The following is a 22810-nucleotide window of genomic DNA, read 5'->3' on the forward strand; positions in this document are numbered from 1 at the left end:
TCCATCATCTCAGGGCCCAACTTGCAAACCCAGCCTCAGTCCCCACCCACAATAACTTTCTTCCACCTGTGAGCTAACCTGTTCCTCCTCTCTGCTCTCCAAAGCATGTGGTTGATATACACCTTGCAGCCTTCAAAAGAAAGTGTTGGTATGCAGCTCAACAAATCAAAAGACTGTCCACACCTCTGGTACATGTCCTAGATGCATTTTTAGCAACAAAAACAGCTTTACACCAGGATTGTGACAAAAAATACCAAATCCTTCCGAACAGTAATGGCCTATAGAGATTAAGTAGCACAATTCCAAACTACATGTATAACACCTGAGAAAACACCAAAACAATTTTGCAACTTATATAATTTATATCAGGAATAGAAAAATTTAAGTTAATAAAATCTTAGTTCTATGTCTTACATGCAAATGGGGCTGGGTCTCAGAAAAAAGGCCACATCATCACTGAAGACTTCACTCACACAAAAGAAAGCAGCAACATAAACCTACATTCCAAGTATTTCACTTTGTTAAAGTAAATAGTGCTTTAACATAAGACCATTCACCACCTTCCTAGAGCATCCTTCTGAAGTCATGCTTGGCTTTATGATATAACATCTTACAATGCATTAGTGGCAATTTGAACAATAATTGCATATTAACTATTCTTGCACACACTGCTACTAAAACTGTCACTAGTAACAGGTAAGATTGTTAATACTATTTATCCATGAAAGAAGAAGATCTACTGCTAAATGGCAATTTCCAGGAAAAGTCTGGGAAAGGTTACCTCCTTTCTCACACCATCTTTAGTCTATATTATATTCTGCAGTGGTATATCCAAGGCCATAGAAGCCAAAGTGCAACCATGAGAAACCTACTCCTCCCTCCCAGTTCATCTAATTTGGGCATTTTAAATTGCTGCTACTGCCAATGCCAAAGTCATTGTCACAGTCCATTTGTGCATTTGATTTTGGCAGGGTACCAGAATTTGAGGAACACAAGCAAAAACAGACATATGAACAGTTTCCACAAAAATTGAGTAAAAATTAATGAAAATATACACTTTCCAAGCTCCAGAGCCATTCATCCTAGCTGAATACTTTAAGTTCTTTGCAGAGACCTGAGCAAGAACTTTCTAAAACAAAAGGACCACATTATTAAGCAAGACTAACTGGCCCACCACAAACTCCCACTTACAGAGGATCTAGAAAACACATGAAATTCAGTGTCAAGTATTAATGACTACTTTTCTTTTAAAAAACACTGTAAATATGGGTCCAAGCATATCAATGCACTCCCCCCAAAAAAACTATCCACCTTTAGTGATCAACTCTCACATTTTATTAAACCCAATTTGAAGCATGTTACCAAAAGATTTTATCCAGTTGTGAAACCGCACAAAAATTTTCCTAATAGTTTGCCTGCAGTGGTATCATAAAAATCTATCAGTTACACAGTATACAATGGTATATACATTCTCTAATTAAAGCTTGTAATTCTGCTTTGCTTGTAACTCTGCCTGCTAAAAGAAAAATATTTCAGGCTCTGAAGTCCATGAAATTCTTCATGTTTGTGGAGTTTACCAAAAGAAGACCCTGGCTTTTAGGGATTTTGTTTGCTTTTGTTCTTTTAGTAATACAGTTCTGCTTTAATTGACACTAAATTATCAATTTATTACCACTCAATGTAATGAGATATTCCCATTAAGGGGGTGAGATGGCTTCTGTGTATTACTAAAAGCAGACAGGAAAGAATTTTGCTAGGGAAAACAAAATCTGATTTTTGACCTATGCACCTACAAGATAGATCTTCAAATGAATGCTGCTTGCTCAGCAGAAAACAGTTCTGATAAACCTTCAGAAGGAAAAGGTTCACAAAAAGTCAAACAACTTGACAACTGCACATCAGCCAAAGACTAAAATGAAAAAAACATACTTTGCAAAAAGGTACTTAATACTTTACTTTTACACCCTCCCCTAATGGTGAAAAAAGTGTGATAATAGTAATTATAGTCCATATACCGGTTGTAGGATTTCTGGAATACCTTGTGGCGGTGACTGGGAAAGGGGGTTAGATACATCCTCAACTAGCTGTTCAGTAACTCTGCTTCAAACATAGAAAGCAAATACAATCTTTCATTTGATGAAACTTGAGAGGGAAAAGCACAATAAAGTGTTGATAACCAATTTTTTGTTTCTATACATCACACTGGAGCATGCAGTGAACTATTGATATGAGAAAAGTAGAATACATAAGGATAAAGACAAATATATGATAAATGCTAGCTTCTCCACTGTAGCATAGAAGTGAAAAATACAGCACTGAAACTATATTTTTATAAATAAGCCGGAAAAAAGTTTAAGTATATTCAAGAATAAAAAGAAACCAGAAGTCATGGCTCCTCCTTTTTTCATGAGTGTTTCAGTGTGCTTCAGCATCTAAAAATAAGTTTGGCAACCCAGAATTGGAGCACTGTTCAAACTTAAGTTAATCCTTAAGGACTTTAAAGCCACCTTATCCTCTTATCAAGAGATGAGGTGTATTTTTTATTTTCTTAAGAGCTCAGATCTTCAAAGGACCATTCCATGACTTCCAGTATTCTGTAAACCACCTTCAATACACAGTTTACATTCAGGTCTAATTACTTTAAAGCTGCTATATAAAAAGTAGGTAGTTCATTTTCCCTGAAAAAGAGCATTTCTCCCTCTTAATGAGGGAACTTGGGGCTCAAGCTGCATTTTTGCTGCCAAAGAATTAACATGCAGCTTACTCAGCAGCTCTGAGAAACAGACACAACAGCTGCTTAACTCAGGTTCTTTCAAGCTGAGGTTTTTCCTTGTTCCTTTGTGGGATGCTTATATATTCAAATAGGATAAAGACACTATTGCAAGTTTGTTTTTGCTCCAAAGAGAGTAAGCTACAGTACACTTTTTGAACATATGGCATCTCCCTTCCTAAGGGCTTTGAGAAAACAATGGATGCAGTTTGCTTGCTCTAACCATAAGGTTAGAAACTTAAGATCTCTGATGTTGACCTAGAGCACTATATAAACATTCAGCTACAAATTGCCTAGTTTTCATACTTTTAATAATCCAATGAGAGCTATTACTCAGTATGTTTTCTATCTCTGCTTCATAGTCTCTTAAGGAAAACCATCAAATTATTTCCAAGAAAAATTTCTGTAAAATATAGAGGTTTTGTGAAAAGGAAAAGATCAGTCTATGAAACAGTTGCACTAGATCTGGATTTACTGCTTGTGTGGTTTGTGCATCTCCACAGAGGTTCTGAAATGGTGTCATCCTGGACAGCAATAATTCTTCAAAACATGAAAAGAAAAATTCTAGCCTTGGCACCAACTGCGACCTCCCTTCCTCCACCCCAAAAATTTTATGATTTAATATCTAAAAGCTAAATAGTTAATGAATTCAAGATTGCAGACTAAAAATAGCAGTGACTACCTCAATTTGCTCTTTCACACAAGGATAGAAAGAAAAGAATAGTTATTCCCAGATGCAGCTCAAGCAGCAATTTTTAGTTATTTGGGTAGTGGTTAAACATCTTGTAAAGGAGATGAGTTTCTGCAACTGAGAAATTTGGCAGAGTGAAATGGAAGAAGCATGATGGAGAATGAAGAGCAGGGAAGAAACATAAGGTAAAAGCAAAGTAGAGGGATATGTAGTAAGAAACTTAACCTCTTCATTTACTGTCAGATTTAACAGGAAAGGTGCAGTTCAGATCAGCAAACAGTAGTTACTGAAGAACTACCTAGTCACAAGATACCAATCTGTATACTTGCTCTCAAATTGGTAGACAAACAGAAACACACACAGCTGGCATACAATTGACAAAACCCTGCTGTAAACATCCTCACTCATTTTAAAAAAATCCATTCTGACCTTTAAAACAAATTCCTGCCCCAAACATGCCAAACAAAGAGGCCAGAAGTGTTAAAACTCTGCAACTGAAATCATTTTTCTAGAATATGCATTTACATATAAAGCTTATGCTTTAAAACGTGTACCTGTGCGAGGCCTGAGTGTCATAAAAGCAAAATTGTCTGAACTATTTTTCCTTAGAGAAGTAATTCCTAAAGTTATCTTCCAAAAGTTAAGAAACCAAGCATCATAAACAGTAAAGTACTTCATACACTTTAATCCAGGAAGGAAAATATTAAGATGTGATCCACACAGTGGAAAGCTGAAGTCAAAACAGTAGTTAAAAAAAACCATTTACTGTTAGCAGTAGTGACAGACATGCCTGTAAGCTGCCTTGCAAATGCAGCAATTAAAACTCTTCCTTTCGGAAGAAACCCACACAATCCTTCTGTGCTAGGGTAAATGGTTACCATTTACACACAAAACATCTTGCATAAGAGGAAAAAGATTCTCCTGCCAGGTGATTACAAGAGAATATTAAGTCAAGAGTGGAATGCTGCCATGAAGAGCACAAGTGTGCTTCAAGGATAAATTGGGAGAGGTATTACTGTAACTGTACCTGGTAAGGGTTACTGCTCATCAAAACACAATACATATAGTTCTCGTTAGCCCATTCAGGAAAAATAAACTAGAATTAGGGCACAGAATTACTGAGATAAAGAAGAAATTAAGAGTTTGGTTCATTTAGGCTAACAAAACAAAAGGCTGAGCATAGGTACTGATGGCTGCTTTCAAAACACCATCAGAGTGAGTGCCAGGCATTGGGGAGCGAGGGGAGGAACACCACACATCTAATGTTAGACTAAGCTTAAACAGGAGGAAGGAAGGTATATCAGTCATGAATAAACACAACCTTTCTAACCATTAGAACACAAAAAGTCCTGAAACAGTGTCCAATAGGAGTAGAAGAAGAAACCCACACAGCAAAATTAAAGTCCCACACACAATTTGATGCAGCTGTCTGTAGCAGAAAGTTGATGCAGCTGTCTGTAGCAGAAAGACTACACTTTATGATCCAAATCCCTTTCAATGGTGAGAAAACATTCCATAGAATTTGAAAGAAAAATAATTGAGAACTATGTTGAAAGAAGCCACTAGTGCTACCTGCCAATAACTAAAAGTATTTTTACTGATTCTTCTAGCTATTGTTTATTGTGATGACATACTTTTCCATATCAATAATGCAAGAGGACAACTATATATTCAGATTCCTTAAAGCAGCAGTAGGAAATCAGACACTCTACTACACTACACTGGATCTCTAGTGACTTCTAAAAAAGTTAGCCAATAATGGTTATTAAAGCCTTCTGCACAGCTTTAAATGAACTTGAGACTGAGTCATTTGGAAACCAATATAGTAAAGCTTGCCACTGAACAACATCTTTGAAAAGTGAAATAGGCTAATATAGAAATAAATCAGTAATATAAATTTATGCATTAAAATTTTTAAAAAGTGAGTTTAATATCAGAAAAAATCAGAAAAATGGTTTACCAAAAACCCAATAATCAAATTTAAAGTTCTCTTGCTCTACATCATCAACTAGTGCTTCAAAAACCACTTTAAGGTGCTTTTCAGTAAACAAAATTTAACTAGAGGAATTTTCAGAACATTTTCAAGTATCGCTCTTTCAAGGAGTAACTTCGGCATTTTTTAGATCTGTAACTACTCCCGAAATAATTATTTTTCTAACCACTAGATAGTTACAGATATTTGAGACATTTATTATATAAGTATGCAATGCTCTTTAGACTTAAGCTATATCTTTGTTTTCAGAAGTTACCTTTTACTTTATGGAATCAGAGTATTTACCATAGCATGCTATGAAAAAAAAAACTGTCTGACTGCAGCAACAAGAGAATTATGCAAGTCCTGAAAAGCCTTCAGAAAACAAAACCTACAGAACTGAATTTCATCTTAGTATACCTTGGTTAAGTTCTAAGTAAATGACTGTTTTCAGAAGACGCATCCAGAAGTACAACATGAAGTAAACTAAATAGTTCTAAAGAAAGATTTGGAAAGGGCAGAACAATGTCACATTAACAGTTACATGAGTTATGCACATTTGTAAGGAAACCTTTCAATCTTAGCAAGTAAAAACACACTTTTACAATCAGAAGTCTGAGTAGCAATGATGACAGATGAAAAACTGAATTTGGGGAAGGAGTAAGGGTGTTGGAAAGCAGGCATTCTGCAGGATCTCTGGAGCTTTTTTTGTTGTCATTTGATGTCTGATGTTAAATTTTGCTCTCTTCCGCTTGCTGAAAGTCAGGAATCTACCAGGTAAGAATGCTGAGCATGTCCTTGAAGAAGCAGTCAACCAATCCTTGAAGAAACAGTCAACCACCATTGACTTTACAAATGTAAACTTACTTCTGAGATCAGCGACAACATTTAACACTGGTTTTATTCAATATGGCCAAGGCATATAATTATGTCTACCACTAACTACTTTAATCTAATCAGCTGAAAATACACAAGCACTAAAGATTTCAATTAAGGAAATCAAACCATTATATAAGAAAGTCTGATGATTTTTTTCACCCCAAATCTTAAAAAAAATATTAACTTACCAGCTTAATTGCCACATACTCATTTGTGTATAAATTTTTTCCTTAAAAAAAAAAAAACAAGAATATGAGACTATGGCAGTGACAGTTTATAAAAGCACAGAACTGTGGGAGATCTATTCTGCCAAAAACTCCATCCATATCAAACGGACTTAGGACCACTTTCTTCAGCCACTACTCACCAAAGAGCTCTTTGGAAAGTAATAACTAGGCTTGTGACTAGTTCAGCTAACAGTTTATGTTGTGCTTTAATTGCACTAAAGTAACATATGACTTTTTCAAGTAAAGCGTAAATAGCAGTTTAGTCAGATTAACAAAGTCTGAGGACTTGGCTTGTGGTTTAGAGTTTAACATTTTTGGTTTGAGTTACTGAAACAATCTAAAACATGCTGAATTCTTATGTCAACTTTTAATATAGTTCACTGTTTTAATACAGTTCACAGTCAAACACAGGAATGCTCTACTATAAATTTGTGAGTAAAACTCAAGATGTAGTAACATTTTAGTAAGTTTTCAGAGCTTTTTATAGCTGTTAGCTATATGACAAGAGGCCTTCAGAAAAAAATCACTTAAATTAATATCGACATATCCTGAAAATGTTTTACCTGGAACACAGAACCATTACCACTAGAACACAAGATATATAAAACAAATCTGCATCAGAAACAATTACTATGCATATTTGAGTAAAACAAATCCTTATTTCAAACTAGTTTTGAGGCTTCTGGTTAGACGTTAACTTTATATACACTTTAAGCACTTCCTTTTAATGTAAGACTAGAGGTTAAAAAAGGAAAAGCTAATGAAACATCCGCGCTCTACTGTGACAAAAAATGACAGATTCTGGTACTGTGCGATCATGTTCCCTGTTCAAGTAAGATATTTAAATCTCAAGAAATTCTTGTTAATACTTTTAATCTAAGACCCTAAATATTCTGGTACTGATTTAAAACATGATTTTAATAGTGTGATACCACACTTTACAGAAAACTTGACTCTTGAATAGTGTAAGAACTGGTTGATCTCTTCACTGAGATAGTTTGGGCTATTTTGCCAATTTTGCAGAAATTTTGATAGCCTAAAGAAGTTTGAAAAATTGATAAATTACTGCAAGTGGAATGTGTATTGACTTGCTATATTTAGATTTATTACTGCAAACCATTTAAATTTGAGTTAAATTATATTATGGTATTGGAATATCAGACCCTACCACAACTTTGAATTAGGAAAGGCTATTTCCTCCCCACACCTCCCCCATTTCTGTAATTCACTAAACAGTGTTAGGACAGAGAGCAAGAATATTACTAAATTAAATGCTTACACCTCAAAGATGCATCTGCTATTTTAACACCAATATACAGCTTAATGAGTACTTTGACCAGCATTACATCAATCCCTTATAAGACAACTAAGATGTTAAACAAGCTGTAGAGGTATAAAATTGAAAAGTATCAGATGCAAAAATAGGTAGTCACTTCTGACATTTTCAACTCCTTCGCAGACAGCTGAAAAGAAATGAAAAACATGCACTACTTTTAATGGCAATCATATGTATTTCTAATATTATGCTGGCCCAAATTCAGATTAGTTGAAAAGTTTTTTTTTAAAGAAATCAGATGGGAAAAGTAAGATATGGAACTAAGATAAAAAGCTTCCCAGTAAAATGTTACATTTATAGTCAAAGACTGATCTCAGCTCCAATCCCTATTAAGACTGTTCTTGCAAAGCTGAAGAAAAGAATATCAAAGTCATTTGTTTGTTAAAAGATCAGCTTTACAAAAGGAAGAGGAGTTACCCAAAGGCTAACAACTGCAAGTTGGTATGGGCACTGTGATCTAGTTTGGCCACCAAGAAAATTTCAAGATTTATCCAAGGACTTGAGCAGATTTCCAGGCATCTTAAATATTAATTCTTACTTAACGACCAACCAAGAGTTACGTTTTTTGACCAAAAGCATACTTTAAAGCTGCTTGTGTCTCTACACACTATTAGGATCCATAGACTTTAAAAAGAAATTTTGCATGGGCCCTGCCCATTGAATCTATTAGGCATCACAGGCAGCCACTATAGTAGCTAATAAATCCCTTTACTGTGACTGGATATTGAGTTTCATCAAAGTGGTGTAATGGCAGGCCTATCATTCTGAAAACCCCACCAGAAAGGGTACTGTAGCTCTGAATTCGAGACAACTGTCTCTAAAATACAGAAGACAGCAGATGTGACACCTCTGTTGAGATCTCTGACCACAGAATAGGTAATGCAGCACATACGGCAGCAGCATAAGCTTTCTTTTATTACCCCATCAGTTTACCTAACTTTTAACCCAGGACAGCCTTAAGATTAACAGCTCAATCTTCAAACCAATTTAGCACACAGTCCCTTAGCAAGCAAATGTGCTAGTTGCACATCAGATATTCATTTGCTACATATAGCAAATTTACTATTTGATCCACTACAGTATGCCAACATAGAAGTCTGGCAATTCTTTTCTTCTCAGGTGGAAGGACTACAATGGCTACTGGGTTGTAACTAAACTTATTTCCTGAAGCATAACTTCATTGCTCTTTATTAGCTTTATTCCTCTAAGTCTTTAAGACTGGACCCTTACACAGATGCTCAAAATATATCCCAGTTCCATTGAAGTACAAAAACAAGTTAAGTGCTTGCATACATCTTCATAGGAGGGGTGTCTGTTTTAATTTACTTGCTAGTGTAGTAACAGCTGCAAAAATACCAAAATATTTAAATCAGAATCTACAATACCAATCCTAACTTTTACTTTCAGTAATTTATACATCTAAAACATCTTATCCTACATATGATAGAAATTAGGACTTGAAGCACCTATTATATATGCAAAAAAATCAGCAGAGGTTGAAAGAAAAAAGCCTGCTGCCCTTGGCTGTTGGAAGGGCAGCACAGTATTCTCCTTTTTTCTTTCACTTATTGGCCCAATTTTATTTCAGTATTATGAGATTTAAAGCTTTGCCACTTTTATATTAGTGTCTCTCAATGAAATACATAATTTCACTGTAGGATTCAACTGCTGCCAGTAAATGAGATTACCTATTTCAGATTAATATCAGACGATCAACTCCATATGCTGTGAGCAATCCAAGATAACAGACAAGGCAAAAAGTTTCTTCCTAAAATCCCTGGAAATGTTAACTTGATTAATTTACAGTTGTTTAGAGTATTAACTGTGATATATTAATCAGACTGGTATGGTTTAGTTCGTGCAGAGCTTTAAAAGAAAAACAACATTCAAGATCAATTTAGGAAAGTTGAAGAACAGCTGAAGACAACTCATGCCTAACTTGTAAACTTCAGAGGCACATATCTAACACTTCAAATGTTGAAATGTATCAATCTTGTTTCTTTATTGTTACAAATAATCAGAACACCACTTAAGGAGACTGTTAGTTTCTTCAGTAAAGAGGACAGAAATGACCTTTCTTCCCTCACAGCAGTAATACGCTGAGCTTGATTACACTTCTGACTCATACCACACGTAACAGCCCCAAAAAGTACGATATTAAAACCACATATTATCATCTTTCTGCAGGACAATGAGAAGTTGTCCTACCAGAGAAACAAAACATGAACAGAAACACAGTAGCTACATCTACACAGCCCAGCCTACTCAAATACCCTGCTTTTCAACACATCTCTCTATACCTTGAAGCAGAGCATCAGCTCAAGCCTTCCAAGGATACTGGAATAAATTCTTGGCATTAAATGTTGAGCTATGCTTGCTAACACATACAGAATTCTCAGATCTTAAAAGCCTTGGCTAATCATGCTGCCATCACGGAAATTAAGCCCCTCAAAAATAAATTAGTATAAACTCTTCCAAAAGCCTACATCTATTTTATACACTGTGTCTACCTTAACCAACAGTAAAAAAAAAAAAAAAAAAAAAAAAAAAATTACTTTGGCCCACAAATTCTTCAAAACTCCACAGGTCCTTCTCAGTCCTTGCCCCTCTCCACCATTTTATCTTCATCCATCTAAGACTTGGTGAGGAGAACGCTAACTTACAGATCACCCCCACCTCCAGAGTTTCCTACGGATGAATCCTTACTGCCTAACCAACAGCAAGCAGTTCCCCGTTCAGCCTTGCCATACTGCTGCTGATGACTGAGGAAATCAAGAGCTTGCTGCAGTTTTGGCATGCCTGCTGCAGACACTGTGCTCTCTGCTGTCTCCCAGAGATCTCCAAGAAAGTATTTATCCTAGAAGTATGGAAGGAGGATGTTTTACAATTTTAGCCCAAAAAGATCAGAATTGATTTAGGAGGTCAGGAGATAGAGCAAAATACAGTAAGCATGAAGGCATTTCCAGCTTCTTAGAGACAACTGACTAAATTCAGGATAGCAATTAGGTATGAAGTATTATTAGTCCTAGAAAGTCTTCTGCTATATACACACATCAACATATGATAGAGCTGCAAGGCAAACTTAACATATCTGAAAGTTTATAGAACTGTAACAGTATGTTCAGACATTTTCATTCCTAGTCTGCATGCATGCTTTGAAGAATGTAAACCAAAACAAAGAAATAAGGGATCTTACCTAATCGTAGCTCTCCAAAATTACCACATCCAATTTTTTTGCCAACTCTAAAGTTAGGTCCAACCATTAACACTCCAGAATTTGAAGAACCAGATCCCCGTGGATTGTGGCCTGACCTTCCACTAGGCCGTGCCATTCTTTCATCTGGTTTGTCCTTGTCTTTTTTTTTACTATCCATATCAAGTTTACGGTACTCCACTTTGATTTCTTCTTTTTAAATCAGTATAAGCAAACTCAGATTTGGCAATGTGAAAATGAAAACATCACTAGTGAAGTGCCCAGCTGGTTTCTGTCACTTAGCAGTCAACAATGGCATATTCAACCCATTCGAGAAATATTTTTCCTTGTTTCTGCAGTAAGTCTCCAGAATGTATCCTACCAGCAGAATTCACTAGTGTTTACAGGATCTCTGTAAATGAAAAACAAAGTTACTCGATGCAGTAAGATTCTTGTAGAGAATTACCTCTCTCTTCAACTAAACTTAAACAATTAAAAAATAACTAATGCTATCTGCTTTATAGGTCCTCTATGAATAGCACTACTGTAAGGTTAAATCCTCTGATTATAGCACAACTGCAACAGACACTGGTGCAGCTTTGAAGTGAGCTAAAAAAACCCAAAGTTGAATATAACAGTTTTATAGGGGCCTTTCTTTGGAAAAAATACTTCCTGACCCAGTGAACACACTTAACATTGCTATTTAAACAGTCATTGCAGCTTACACCAGCTTTGCAAGAGAAAGCATTTAATTTCTATTTTTTTCAAAGTAGTATCTGTTTTCCTACTAAAGGAAATACTTAAATAACACTGAATGATATTCAAACTTTAAATGTTTGCATTACCTTTTTCTTAATTACAGACATATGATTTATTAATTCAGTGACAAGGACACTGTACTACTTTCATTAACTCCTGAGTTTGAAAATAAGACCTATTTACTTACCATAGCAATTCTGCCTCCCTTCCCCCCCCCCCCCCATTTAATTAGATCATACATTTGTTTCCCCTCCTTAATTTCACTGCCCTGACACTCATTTCAACAGGGATTTCAGCAAGGACATAATGTTAGCTTACTACTGCAATAAAGAATCACAAAAAAGCTTTTATTTTTATCTGGGCCATAATAAGAGTACTGGTTATTGTTTTCTGTTTGACAATACTGATGCAAAAAAACCCAAAATTCAGATATTTGCCTACTACATAGCAACAACTTTTAAGGAGAGTTAAATATTTATTCAAAACTATTTTGCTATATTCACTTAAGTGTAGCCTACTTTAAATGTTAGGAATACCAGGCAGTCAGAGAAAAGATCCTCTAGGAAAAAAAACATGCTTCCAAATGTTATTTATATAGCCTAAAGTCAGTCATCAGAAGCTTTTTTTAACCTAATTCTCAAAATTATACACATCATAGCTCATTTTAAAAAGTCAAAGAGCCAGTAGAGAAAAGATAGCAAAAGAATATGAACCACAACCCTACTAGCTGCATCTGCTGAATCATGGATTATTCATGGCATGGTCTTAAGTAGACAATATTTGAAAAACACTAATCAACAGCTGACTAACCTACCAGCTGAATTATGAAGCACATAGAAGTTTATTTTGTAAAGAAACACAATCACTTTAATGTCAAGGGGAGGGAGGTGAAAGACTTGCTGAGACCAATGAAAGAAAGCAAATGCAGGCTCCAGTCCAAGTAGAACTGTTTAATGCAAGGGAAAAACACAAGCACATTCTGTTGCAGCATACTCTTACAAGTTCAAGCACCATAGGATACCCTAAAGTCACTTTTCAAATTACAGATCTCAGAGGAATAGACTCAATGGGAAGTGACAGGTAATTTCCTTCACTCACTGTGCTACACAAGCTAGGGAAAAAATAAGAAAACTAGAAATGGACACCATTTAGTACTTCGAAAGAAGGGTCAGCACATTTGAAGCAGTAGACATGCGCAACAAATGTATTAAGTACCAAAGAAAAAATACTTACGTTCCAAGTTTTCTCCAGTGAGAAATATCAAGCTAAGCAATCCTAGACTTCAAAGTGCTAATACACAGCCTCCATAGCAAATAAAAGCTATGCATAGTACTGCCAGCACCAAAAAGTAAAAGCCACTATAGCTGATGCCTTGGTAATCTCAGCCGCAGGAGAAGGCTCAACTTCTTGGCACTATGTTGCACACATCAAAATGTTCATGTTGCAAAGAGCAGAAACACAGACCTTGGAACAGCGAAAAGCCAGGGAGGCACTAACAGTTCACATCAATAGGTTCCACAACAGAACACTAGAAGGGACTGGGCATGCAGACAAATCTGAAGAGATTCAAATCTGATTTCAGAGTAAATAGGACTCCTAGCTAACTGGTAAGCTGTAGAAGACTTATTAACATATACAATATGTAATTATATGTTAAACTATTTAAACTGAATTCCTCTAACACATCACAACTTCACTTCAGAAAGCCAAAATAGTTCGAAAGTTTGTTATCCACTTCAAACTGACCATTTTGCCTTTGCCAGTATCACCTGAGCACAGCATGTAGTCTTGCTAATAGAGCAGAAAACTTTGCTGTACCAGGCACAGTCAGGGTGATGAAAAGTAAGTGATGTGTCAGAAGCATGGAATAACAAGCAGCAAAACGAGGACAAAGGGCACCAGAGATTCAATAGCAGTGCTAAGACAATGGTGATTAAGAAAGCAGCTGTGAGGCAAAGAAGGTCTATCATCACTGGAAAAGCTCCCAATCTCATGCTGTTTCAGCTCATGTAACATTAAAACAGCACCAAGAAGCCAAGCTGGGAGCTCAAGGACAGATGAGTATTTACACAGAGCACACTAGCTGCTCTGTGTGCATGCTTGTCCAGACGAAGCCTATTCAGTAGTTTCCAAGATGCTGAAGCTTTACCAGTGAGAAATTAATTTGCACAAGTAATAACTTTAATCCATTTATAATCATTGGGAGAGCTTTAATTTGAAAAGTCCAAATCACAACCAAGCCCACCCCACACACAACCAAACACTAACAGCAGTGCCAAGAATTAGTCTTAGCTTCTAGATTTCAGTCTTGAAGGCCTCCAGAGAGCCATTAGCAAGACTATAGTTTACAAATGGTCATCCACATAAAACGCTGTTGTCCATACCTGCTGACTGTCTCAGACTTTTTTGAAGCTCGGAAGACGGAGGGAAAAAAATGATGGTATATTTCAATCAAAACTGGTTTTGAAAACAGGAGAAGTGTTCTGTCCTTATTTGAAAAATTGATCTAGAAAACTCTTCTTTGAAACAGACTAACATGTTCCTTTGGATCTCCAAAATCTAAAGCACAATTGGAGGCACTGCCTTGTACCATCACTGTAGAACCACACCAAGTTATAGGCCCCAAAGGGAAAAATGCATTCTGCATATACAAAAAGATTTGCTGCTGCTAAGAGTCTCCAACAACTCCAGCTGTTGTAGATATCTATCCTCCCTACAAATGAAGCCTCCTGTTGTCAGAGGCTGAACTTCAAAGGACAGCAAGAAATCTGACAGTCTCATTCTCAACCGACTCTGCTGAACCCAAGCATTGTGCTAGAGAAGTCCAGTTCAATTGTAGAGGGAGGACAAAAGCTTGACAGTAACAGGGAAAGATGCCACTGGAACGAGGAGAAAGGGAAAAAGTCGAGGAAGAAAGGGACATAAAAGTGGTAAGTGCAAAAACCCAGGGCTCAGAGGGAAGAGAGAGAAGACTGCCACTTGTGTTTTCTCTCCATCTGAATCCCACAGCTCAATGCTGAAGATGACTAATATGGACAAACGTAAGATGCTGCATCTATAAAAGATCATGGCCTGCAATGAGACTAAGTGCCCCAAATTTCATTTTCCTTCCACAGTTTTGGAATATATGTGAATAGCCCTGGATGAATTCCAGGAGGGAATGAGATACTTGGCACAGGACATGGTAACCTGCTACTGCCATCTGTGACAGATGGCATATGCTTTATTTTTCTGTTCACAATTGTGCTCCTTTGAGAGTTGTGCTAGGTGGAGCTCCCCTTGTAAGGCAACTGAACTACCAAGCATATTCAAGTGAAGAGCCAGAGACCTTTGTAAAGGGCCTACCACTCAAGCACAGCCTTAGAGACTACAATGCAGAGAGCACAGACTATACCTCCAGTAACAAAGGAGTTCCTAGGAACCAGAAAAGACAGGACAGGATTTGATGACACTCAGTCATAAGGCTGCCTAGAAGCAGAGGCTCACCTACAACAGGAAACGGGGTAAGAGCTGCCACGCACAAACATCCTTTTTTTGTTTCATTTTTCCTAGATTTTAGTTCCCTCCTTGAGTTTAGCTTTCATTCAAGTAACATCCTTCTGGCTTTTAGTTTAAAAGTCTTTCAATCTTCTGTGTAAAGTTTACTATAACAAAGTTAAGTATATATGCCATAAAGCAACATCTGCCTGGGGGTCCTACCATATCAGTTATCTCCATTACAATAACACAGTTATGCTATGTATACACCTCACCAAATGCTGATATCTTAGCTGTGAATAGCAAGCTACTGGATCCTTTATTCTGCCTTTCTTTAATCCATTATTATACAACCTCAACTTTATTTTAAACTGTCTTGTATGTAACTTAATAAATAAGCATTAAATGAATATCTAAAGATTCCTCCTTTTAAGTATTCACTCATATTCATGAAGCTAAAACAGAACCAAGAGAAAACTCTGCTTTTCAATGTTAATATTTCTGTTCACTGCATGTGATGGAAGCTAACTCAATTTCTGTTAACACATACCTAGCCAACAGCACAGCAATGTGAAAACAGCCTGAGTACACATTACACCAAACTGAAGCACTTAAATTCATAGTCACAAGATATCCTATTCTGAAAGTACATAATCCAACTTTTCAGGTTCAGTGAGAGTTTCCTCCAAGATATCTGTAGTTATACTATAAATATTAAGTTTATGAAGTTTCTAACCTGTTTAAATTATGTATTTTTAAGTCTGCTAGTTTTTGAAGTTGATCTCACCTTATGCCCTACTCTGATCCAGTTAGGCATACCTCCAAATGGTATGCTATGCTGACTTTCTATTCAAGAGTTCTATTTATAAATGCGTTAATGTAAGATTTGCACTTAAACATGTGAGATAAGCACGTGGTATATTTGTAATTTGTAAATAGTATTAAGTTATCAGAGATGGAGACTTAAGGTTAGACTCTTCATTTACAAAAACATTGTATCTGCATACCTGAATAAAAATTTCCACAAATTTAAGAGTCAAATATTTTAGATATCTAATAGAAGTACTAATAACTGACCTTTTCAACTCAGTTATACTAATACAATCTTTATCAAGAAAAGATTTTCCTGATTGCTTTTATATATACAGCCTCAGACAGTGTTTTAACATAACACTGCACACCTAAACAATTATCAAATCAGATATTCTTTGTAAGCATTTGATACAAAGGTTACTTTATAAATTGAAACATAGCCAATTTAGAACAGAATCATGTCAAAGAAACTACTACCAATATTTAATTTTGCTTTTTACTCTGCAACTGAATTTATAGTAGCTGACAGCTATAATTAGTTTCAAAAACAGACAATTTATAAATATATCTATACAATGTTATCTTCTGCAAATAAAGATACAGGGGGAAGAGAACAGCCAATATTAATTGCACAATATATCTTAAGACACGTCTCAGCTATATATATTGTCCCAGGACCTGGCAAAACTTATCCAACAAGAAGTGTCAGCTAAAACAAACAAGACAGCTAGTGTTTTAGGATTTTACTTCTAAGCGTACCATAAAACAAGATTCTCCAGCTAAGAAAATATTCTTAAAGTAGTATTTACTATTTCTTGTGCATCTACAAAAATAAATATAATAAAATAAATAATAATTATAGAAAATGAAAACATCCACCCCAAATGTATGCCATTCAACCAGGCAAAAAGAATTTAATTTATACAAGTTCTCCAAATAAGCAATCAAAACATTTTCACAAATTACATCTAAGTTTGAATGATATCCTACAACAAGCAAGGCTGTTCCTCGTAAACACAGTTCTTAAAACTTTATTTTGCTGTTTTCAGAAAAAAATCCCTTGCAACTGATGTGATGCATCATCTAGAAAGGCACTAAGAGGAGAAAGACCAAGACCAAAGGAAGGCAAAATAGTAAGAGAAGGGGTTGTCAATATGCTACACATCATAAGGCTCTGCCACCCTATTTATCCAGGGCTGTTCCTTGCATCTTCTTCGTAAGGAGCACAATGGAGTTTCCTACTTGAAGGAATTCAAGAAAGTTCTTTAAAATGGTCCTTTTCAGTATTCATATAGCTTCCAAACAGCATATAAGCAGTTTTTATTCCCTGCTCAGGTCACACTGTGGCCTGTTTCTTTACTCATGTCACAACTACCTCCACCCATTTTCTGGATGATATCCAAGTTAAGGGGGTGAACTTAGTACTTCAGCATTTATTAGAAATTAATTCTATTTCTTGTCTGTCTTACAAAAGCAACAGTCACATCCTTCAAATTTGTGAAATTCCAAACACTCAGTGTTTGGTGAGTAACTTTTTTGAAGCAAGCAATTCCAGCACAAATAGCCTAGCATGAAGTTTTCAATTTAAGAAACTATTACTTCTGAAATCAGACCGACAAAAAGATGTTAGCCAGACATCACCTTAAAAATTAGAATACAATCAAAAAGTTACGCTGTGTTCAAAGGATACAGATAAGCTTGAGTATATATCCAATAGTCATTTTCGTAAACAGTACTAACATTTTGACAGCAAATCACGAAGCAAGAAAAACCACTAAAAGAAACAAAATAGAGTAAATCATGATCAAACATTACTGAATGTGTTCCTAAAAAGTTAAAATACTCTTCCATGATGATTAAGTAATGCTTTACGGAGTGTTTTACTGAAACATATGGAAATAATGCATTAAGACAACACATAACACAGACATTTTAGTTTTCAGAGATGAATCTATTATATGGCAATTTATGCACTTACCTTTTCTGCTTTGAATCAACAGCTATTACAGTTACATTACAGGTACACTTTTTAAATAAACTGAGTACCTTCTGTCAGATTCCTGCTAAAGGGACATGAGAAGCCTTGTATATTTCTGACATATTACATGTCAGAAGGAAGACAAACATTCCTATCAGTTTCTCCAGGATACAAGCATTCTCTTATACCATATCCTAATAAAATAATCTGCACATAATTTGACATAAACAGAGCATTTATAACTGTACTGCACACAAGTTGCTGTATAACATTATGAAATACTTGTCTTAGAAACATAAAAGGCATTCACGCTTTTGTTTGGTTGGGGGTTTTTTCATTACACTTACCTATGAAAGAGTTATACTGCTCACAGCAATCTCTTTTCTTCACCATAATGCTCACATTTTAGGGGAAAGCACTAGAAGGCAAAGAGAAACATATGTAGCATTTGCAATCAACTTCGGCACTCTAATACTTCCGATACAGAATGCAAGTACATATTAAGGTTTAATAGCATTAGTTTTCTTACAACGTTAAATAGGAGCCAGCTGATTAATTTGTTCAAAGACTCCAGATAATTTAAGACTCAGAAGTCAGACACCATACAAAAGTGCGTATCAACTAAGGCAAGGAAAAACATAGACAGTGTAAGTGCTCTAAGTTAACTGTACACTCCTTTTCTTGCTACATTAAGTTAAATGGTCTACATTCTCTTTACATGTACTCTGTCCATACAGTGCACCCTCCTCTTCCAATTCTCAGTTTGCTTTTCTGTTCCATTTTCATTATTCTCACAAGCAATCTGTTTATAAAAAACATAAGGCATAAATAACTTGACTAATAAGTTTCAGCCAGAGAGCAGGGAATATAGGTAGGATGTGCTCAAAAAAGATTAAGAAACAGTAGAAGGGCAAACACAATAAAAGCCAAGTTAACAAAGCAATGTCATAGAATTGAAATGACTACTTAAGGAGAAGTACAAAGAGGAAGAGAAGGCAAAGAAAGTTAAGAAAAAAGTCAGAATGCTATTAGACAGTACGAAAAGAAATCAGATCTTAATTAGAAATTAGATCTTCAGTTCATATAGATTGAGGATAAACAGTGAAATGAAACTAGAAGACCAGGACAGAAGCAGTTACGATGCAGGAACTGCCATTAGCTAAAAGAGGTTTTATTTGATGGAATTTGACAGATATTCCCAAGCACTGTAGAGAGACTGCCTCAAAAGCAGGAAAAGGAGTGGTAAAGAATGCAAGAGAAAGTGAAGATGATAGCTAGTTACATGTTTCATCTGACAGAAAGCCCACTGATAAACCAAACACTTGCAGAAGAAAAGTGATCTAGGATTCAATTTTAGACAAGTGAAAAATTAGTGATGACAAGACAGCCAGGCTACTGGTCCCTGTCAGTACACTAGTTAGATCTAGACCATACAGTCAAATTAACACAATACCAACTTATCCACAAGACTACAGTAACATCAACCTGAAACACAACCCCAGTTTGTAATGAATAATCATATGAAGACACAGCGTTTACTAGGTACACAGAGAACGAACTACTTTTGCCAGTACTGGTTTTATCTCAGCTGAAGTATGAATCCAAAGGCAACTCAAAAGCCTGGATTCCCCAACACTGCTCTATACCACTTCTGCTTCTGGAACTACAGTAGTTACTCCCAGCTCAGGAGGGTTTGCTCAGTGCTCCACTGCATGAAGTTACCATGCCATAGTTTACCTACATGCATTACCATTTCCAAACTTTTAGATACTTGACCTTACAACTTCAGTAGTGTTCTTTCTACAGTACAATAGGTGTTTACATGCTTGCTCACTAAAGCCAAGGTAAGAACTACATGAACCATTCCATAAAGTCCTCTTCCAAAGGTTAGATGAGCATTTTGTGATATTTGAGGATGACAGACCCCTGTATTGCTTGCAAGGGCATTTTTACTCTACTGAATCACGTTTTGCACATTGATGATTTGCACCTAAAGCTTGCTTAGTTAAGACAAAAGGAGATTCAACTCAAAATTCAGCTTATTTGAAATGCTTGTTTTGCACTCTAAATAAATCTACAGAGTAACTCTGTAAATTGTGATGGAACTACAGATGTGTAAGCAAAAGTGATCTTGCAATTCAACGGCATATTCATAAGTTAAATTTTGTACTTAAATCCATGTTGCACAGCTGTATAATTTGAAAGAATTTAACACTGAAAACTTTTTATCCTAAGAATTAGAAACAGAGAAACTAAGTGAGCAAGTCTCAGTTCCAAATTCATCCTTACTGTAAGAAAACTCAAGTATTCCCCATCCACTCCCCACTCCCCATCCCCCCCACTCCCCAACAAGCAGGTGGTAATTTTTGGATGACCTGATCATTTATGCTTGTGAGTACAAAGAAAAAATATTTAAAGAAAATACACTTAAGAAAAGCACTGCAATATTATATACAGAGTGCATAAACCACTGAGTTGAAAAATATTCAGGCTAATGTCCTCCATTCTGCTCCACTATACGACCAGTATAATCAGCAGCTTTGCTGCTCTTGTTCCAAGTTCATATACCACCCAGACAGAACATGTATTATTTTAATATGCAAATATACTGCTGTGAAGTAAAATCATCTTTTCCTTAATCTTCATTAGAGAAATTTTCTTTTAAATCCTCTTGATCTTTTTCTCCTAGATTCAGTATTCATAATCTAAGAGTATTGCAACATCAGCTATGAGCAAAAAGGATAATCACACAAGACCATAAAGTTTGCTTGTATCTTTTTCAACTATATAACCACATTTGTATCAAATTTCCCCTTCAAGCATCTTGGAGACAAGTGTCAATTCTTTAGGTAACACCATGACCAAAGATCATACATACCCACTCAGTTTCTTTCACATTTACTGGTGAAAAATCCCACATTCACTTGATAGACAGATGGGCTGACAATTTTAAAACACCATGAAGTTTTATCATCATGTGAAAACTTAATTTCATGCAGAGTCTCACTCAACAGGACATAAGAACATGCTATTCAAAGTCAGTTTCAGCAGAGTCTAATTACTGCCAGACTATTAGCAAACTGCTAAAATTCAAATTCTAATACAGGGAATGACACACCAGTAAAGGCTACATCTAGAAGACATTTTAGATATTTCTAGATCAGAGATGAATTGTATCTACACATCTTTAAGTGTTAGTTAAAAGTGTTTCAGTTAACACTTCTAGACATTATATACCACATAACAGACTCTACTTAACAATAATAAAAAGTTTTAAAAAGATCCTATATAAGAGGGCATTCGAAGACTAACTCATTTAAGCACCTTCATTCAGACACATCTCAGGTGGCTGAGCCTGCAGCAGTACCACTATAATAGCATGCAAGTTTACATGTTTTGGGGCGCATGCCATAGCAATGTTCACTTTCAAATGTGCAAGTCACCTTTAAGATAAAAACTTATTAGCTAGTTTATTCCTTGTTAGTGTTTCAGACCTACTATTAAATAAACCTTTTAAGAGAGGATTGAAGCTGCTAAATAAAACATGCCAGAATCAGGAAGTGACCAAGTTAAATGAAACATGCAATCTTAACTGCTCCCTCAGGTACCATATGCATTACCATACACGGTTTAGCTACAAGATCCCATATTAGTCCTGGTATACTACTATTTTTCTCTAATTTTACAAGAAGTATACAGCAGCACAGGCCATGAAACAAGAAGTAACATGGTATAAAACACCCCCTGGTTGAACATAAAGTACTTAAATTTACCCAAGTTCCAACTGTTTTCATACAACACATGTTTTCAGTTTTCCTGGTTCCTCAAGCTTCTTGGTTCACAGGCCTCCAGCCCCAGGGTCCTGTGTTTCTGGCACTTTAATAACCCAGCAGCAGAACTTCTCTTCACACCTTCCAAAAGTTTGCAGAGGAAGTTTCCACTGCCTCTTTCTCAGATTTCCAGGAGCCTTCCTCTAGCATTATACATAGCACTTATGGAATAATTCACCTAATAAGTAATCCTCGTTTCAGACAAAGAACAGTCCTATTCAATTTTCAACATTCAACATCAAGTGTTACAAATAGATGTGAACCACACAGGTATACTGATAGAACTGTTTTTATTCAGCAAAACTCCTTAAAAGCATTTTACAGTAGAAAGACTAATTTATTTCACAATTCTGAAATCAAGCTTAGATTTTGACAGCTTCCTTGCTAGGTCATCAGTACACAATTGAAAGATCTAATCAACTATTTAAAGTATTGTTGCATGCCTCACTGAAGGTACAGACTATTCTTTCTAGGTTAGCTCTAAGACAACTGCACCATTTTCATTCATTTTTGTAACATCTCCACGCAGTAGGACAACAGTGAAATTTCAAACACATGGCAAAAAGCTTCAGAATTGAAGACCACTGAAAATTTACAACAGCAGACTTATCTTCAGCAGTTTCTAGCCTCCAAAAGCTTTTGTGATGGAATATCAATCAGCTCTAAATTTAGATGGTATTTAGTAAGATTCATTTACTTTAAATGAAAAAAGAAAAATCAACTGTTGAGTAACTTCATTATTTTCAATTTATTTCGGTGAAAGAAATGCAAACCTTCACACGATCTTCATATGACCAAAAAAACAGTAGAGTTGATATTACAACAGCTTGATATTACAAATACATGTATCTATAGGTTTATTTTTTAAACAGATGCTTCTAGTGT

At 35.8% G+C, this 22810-nt stretch overlaps 1 protein-coding gene across 10 annotated transcripts in view; it reads right to left on the reverse strand.

The window, feature by feature from the left end:
- Positions 1–22810, reverse strand: part of CSNK1G3 (casein kinase 1 gamma 3) — a 78722-nt gene that overhangs the window by 42989 nt on the left and 12923 nt on the right. For 7 of the 10 annotated variants that reach the window (XM_064502699.1, XM_026115350.2, XM_026115351.2 and 4 more), the window contains exons 2-4: positions 18443–18513; positions 11072–11480; positions 6501–6541 (exon numbers count right to left, since the gene is read on the reverse strand). In XM_064502699.1, coding sequence (XP_064358769.1) covers positions 6501–6541; positions 11072–11249 — 219 coding nt within the window. In that variant the 5' untranslated portion in view covers positions 11250–11480; positions 18443–18513. Of the gene's footprint in view, positions 1–78; positions 1919–6500; positions 6542–11071; positions 11481–17758; positions 17780–17857; positions 17892–18442; positions 18514–22810 lie in introns of those variants that run through there. The other 3 variants (XM_064502695.1, XM_064502694.1, XM_064502700.1) reach the window with 3 other exon arrangements.

The sequence above is a fragment of the Dromaius novaehollandiae genome, chromosome Z (assembly GCF_036370855.1).
Source record: "Dromaius novaehollandiae isolate bDroNov1 chromosome Z, bDroNov1.hap1, whole genome shotgun sequence".
Taxonomy (NCBI): Eukaryota; Metazoa; Chordata; class Aves; order Casuariiformes; family Dromaiidae; genus Dromaius; species Dromaius novaehollandiae.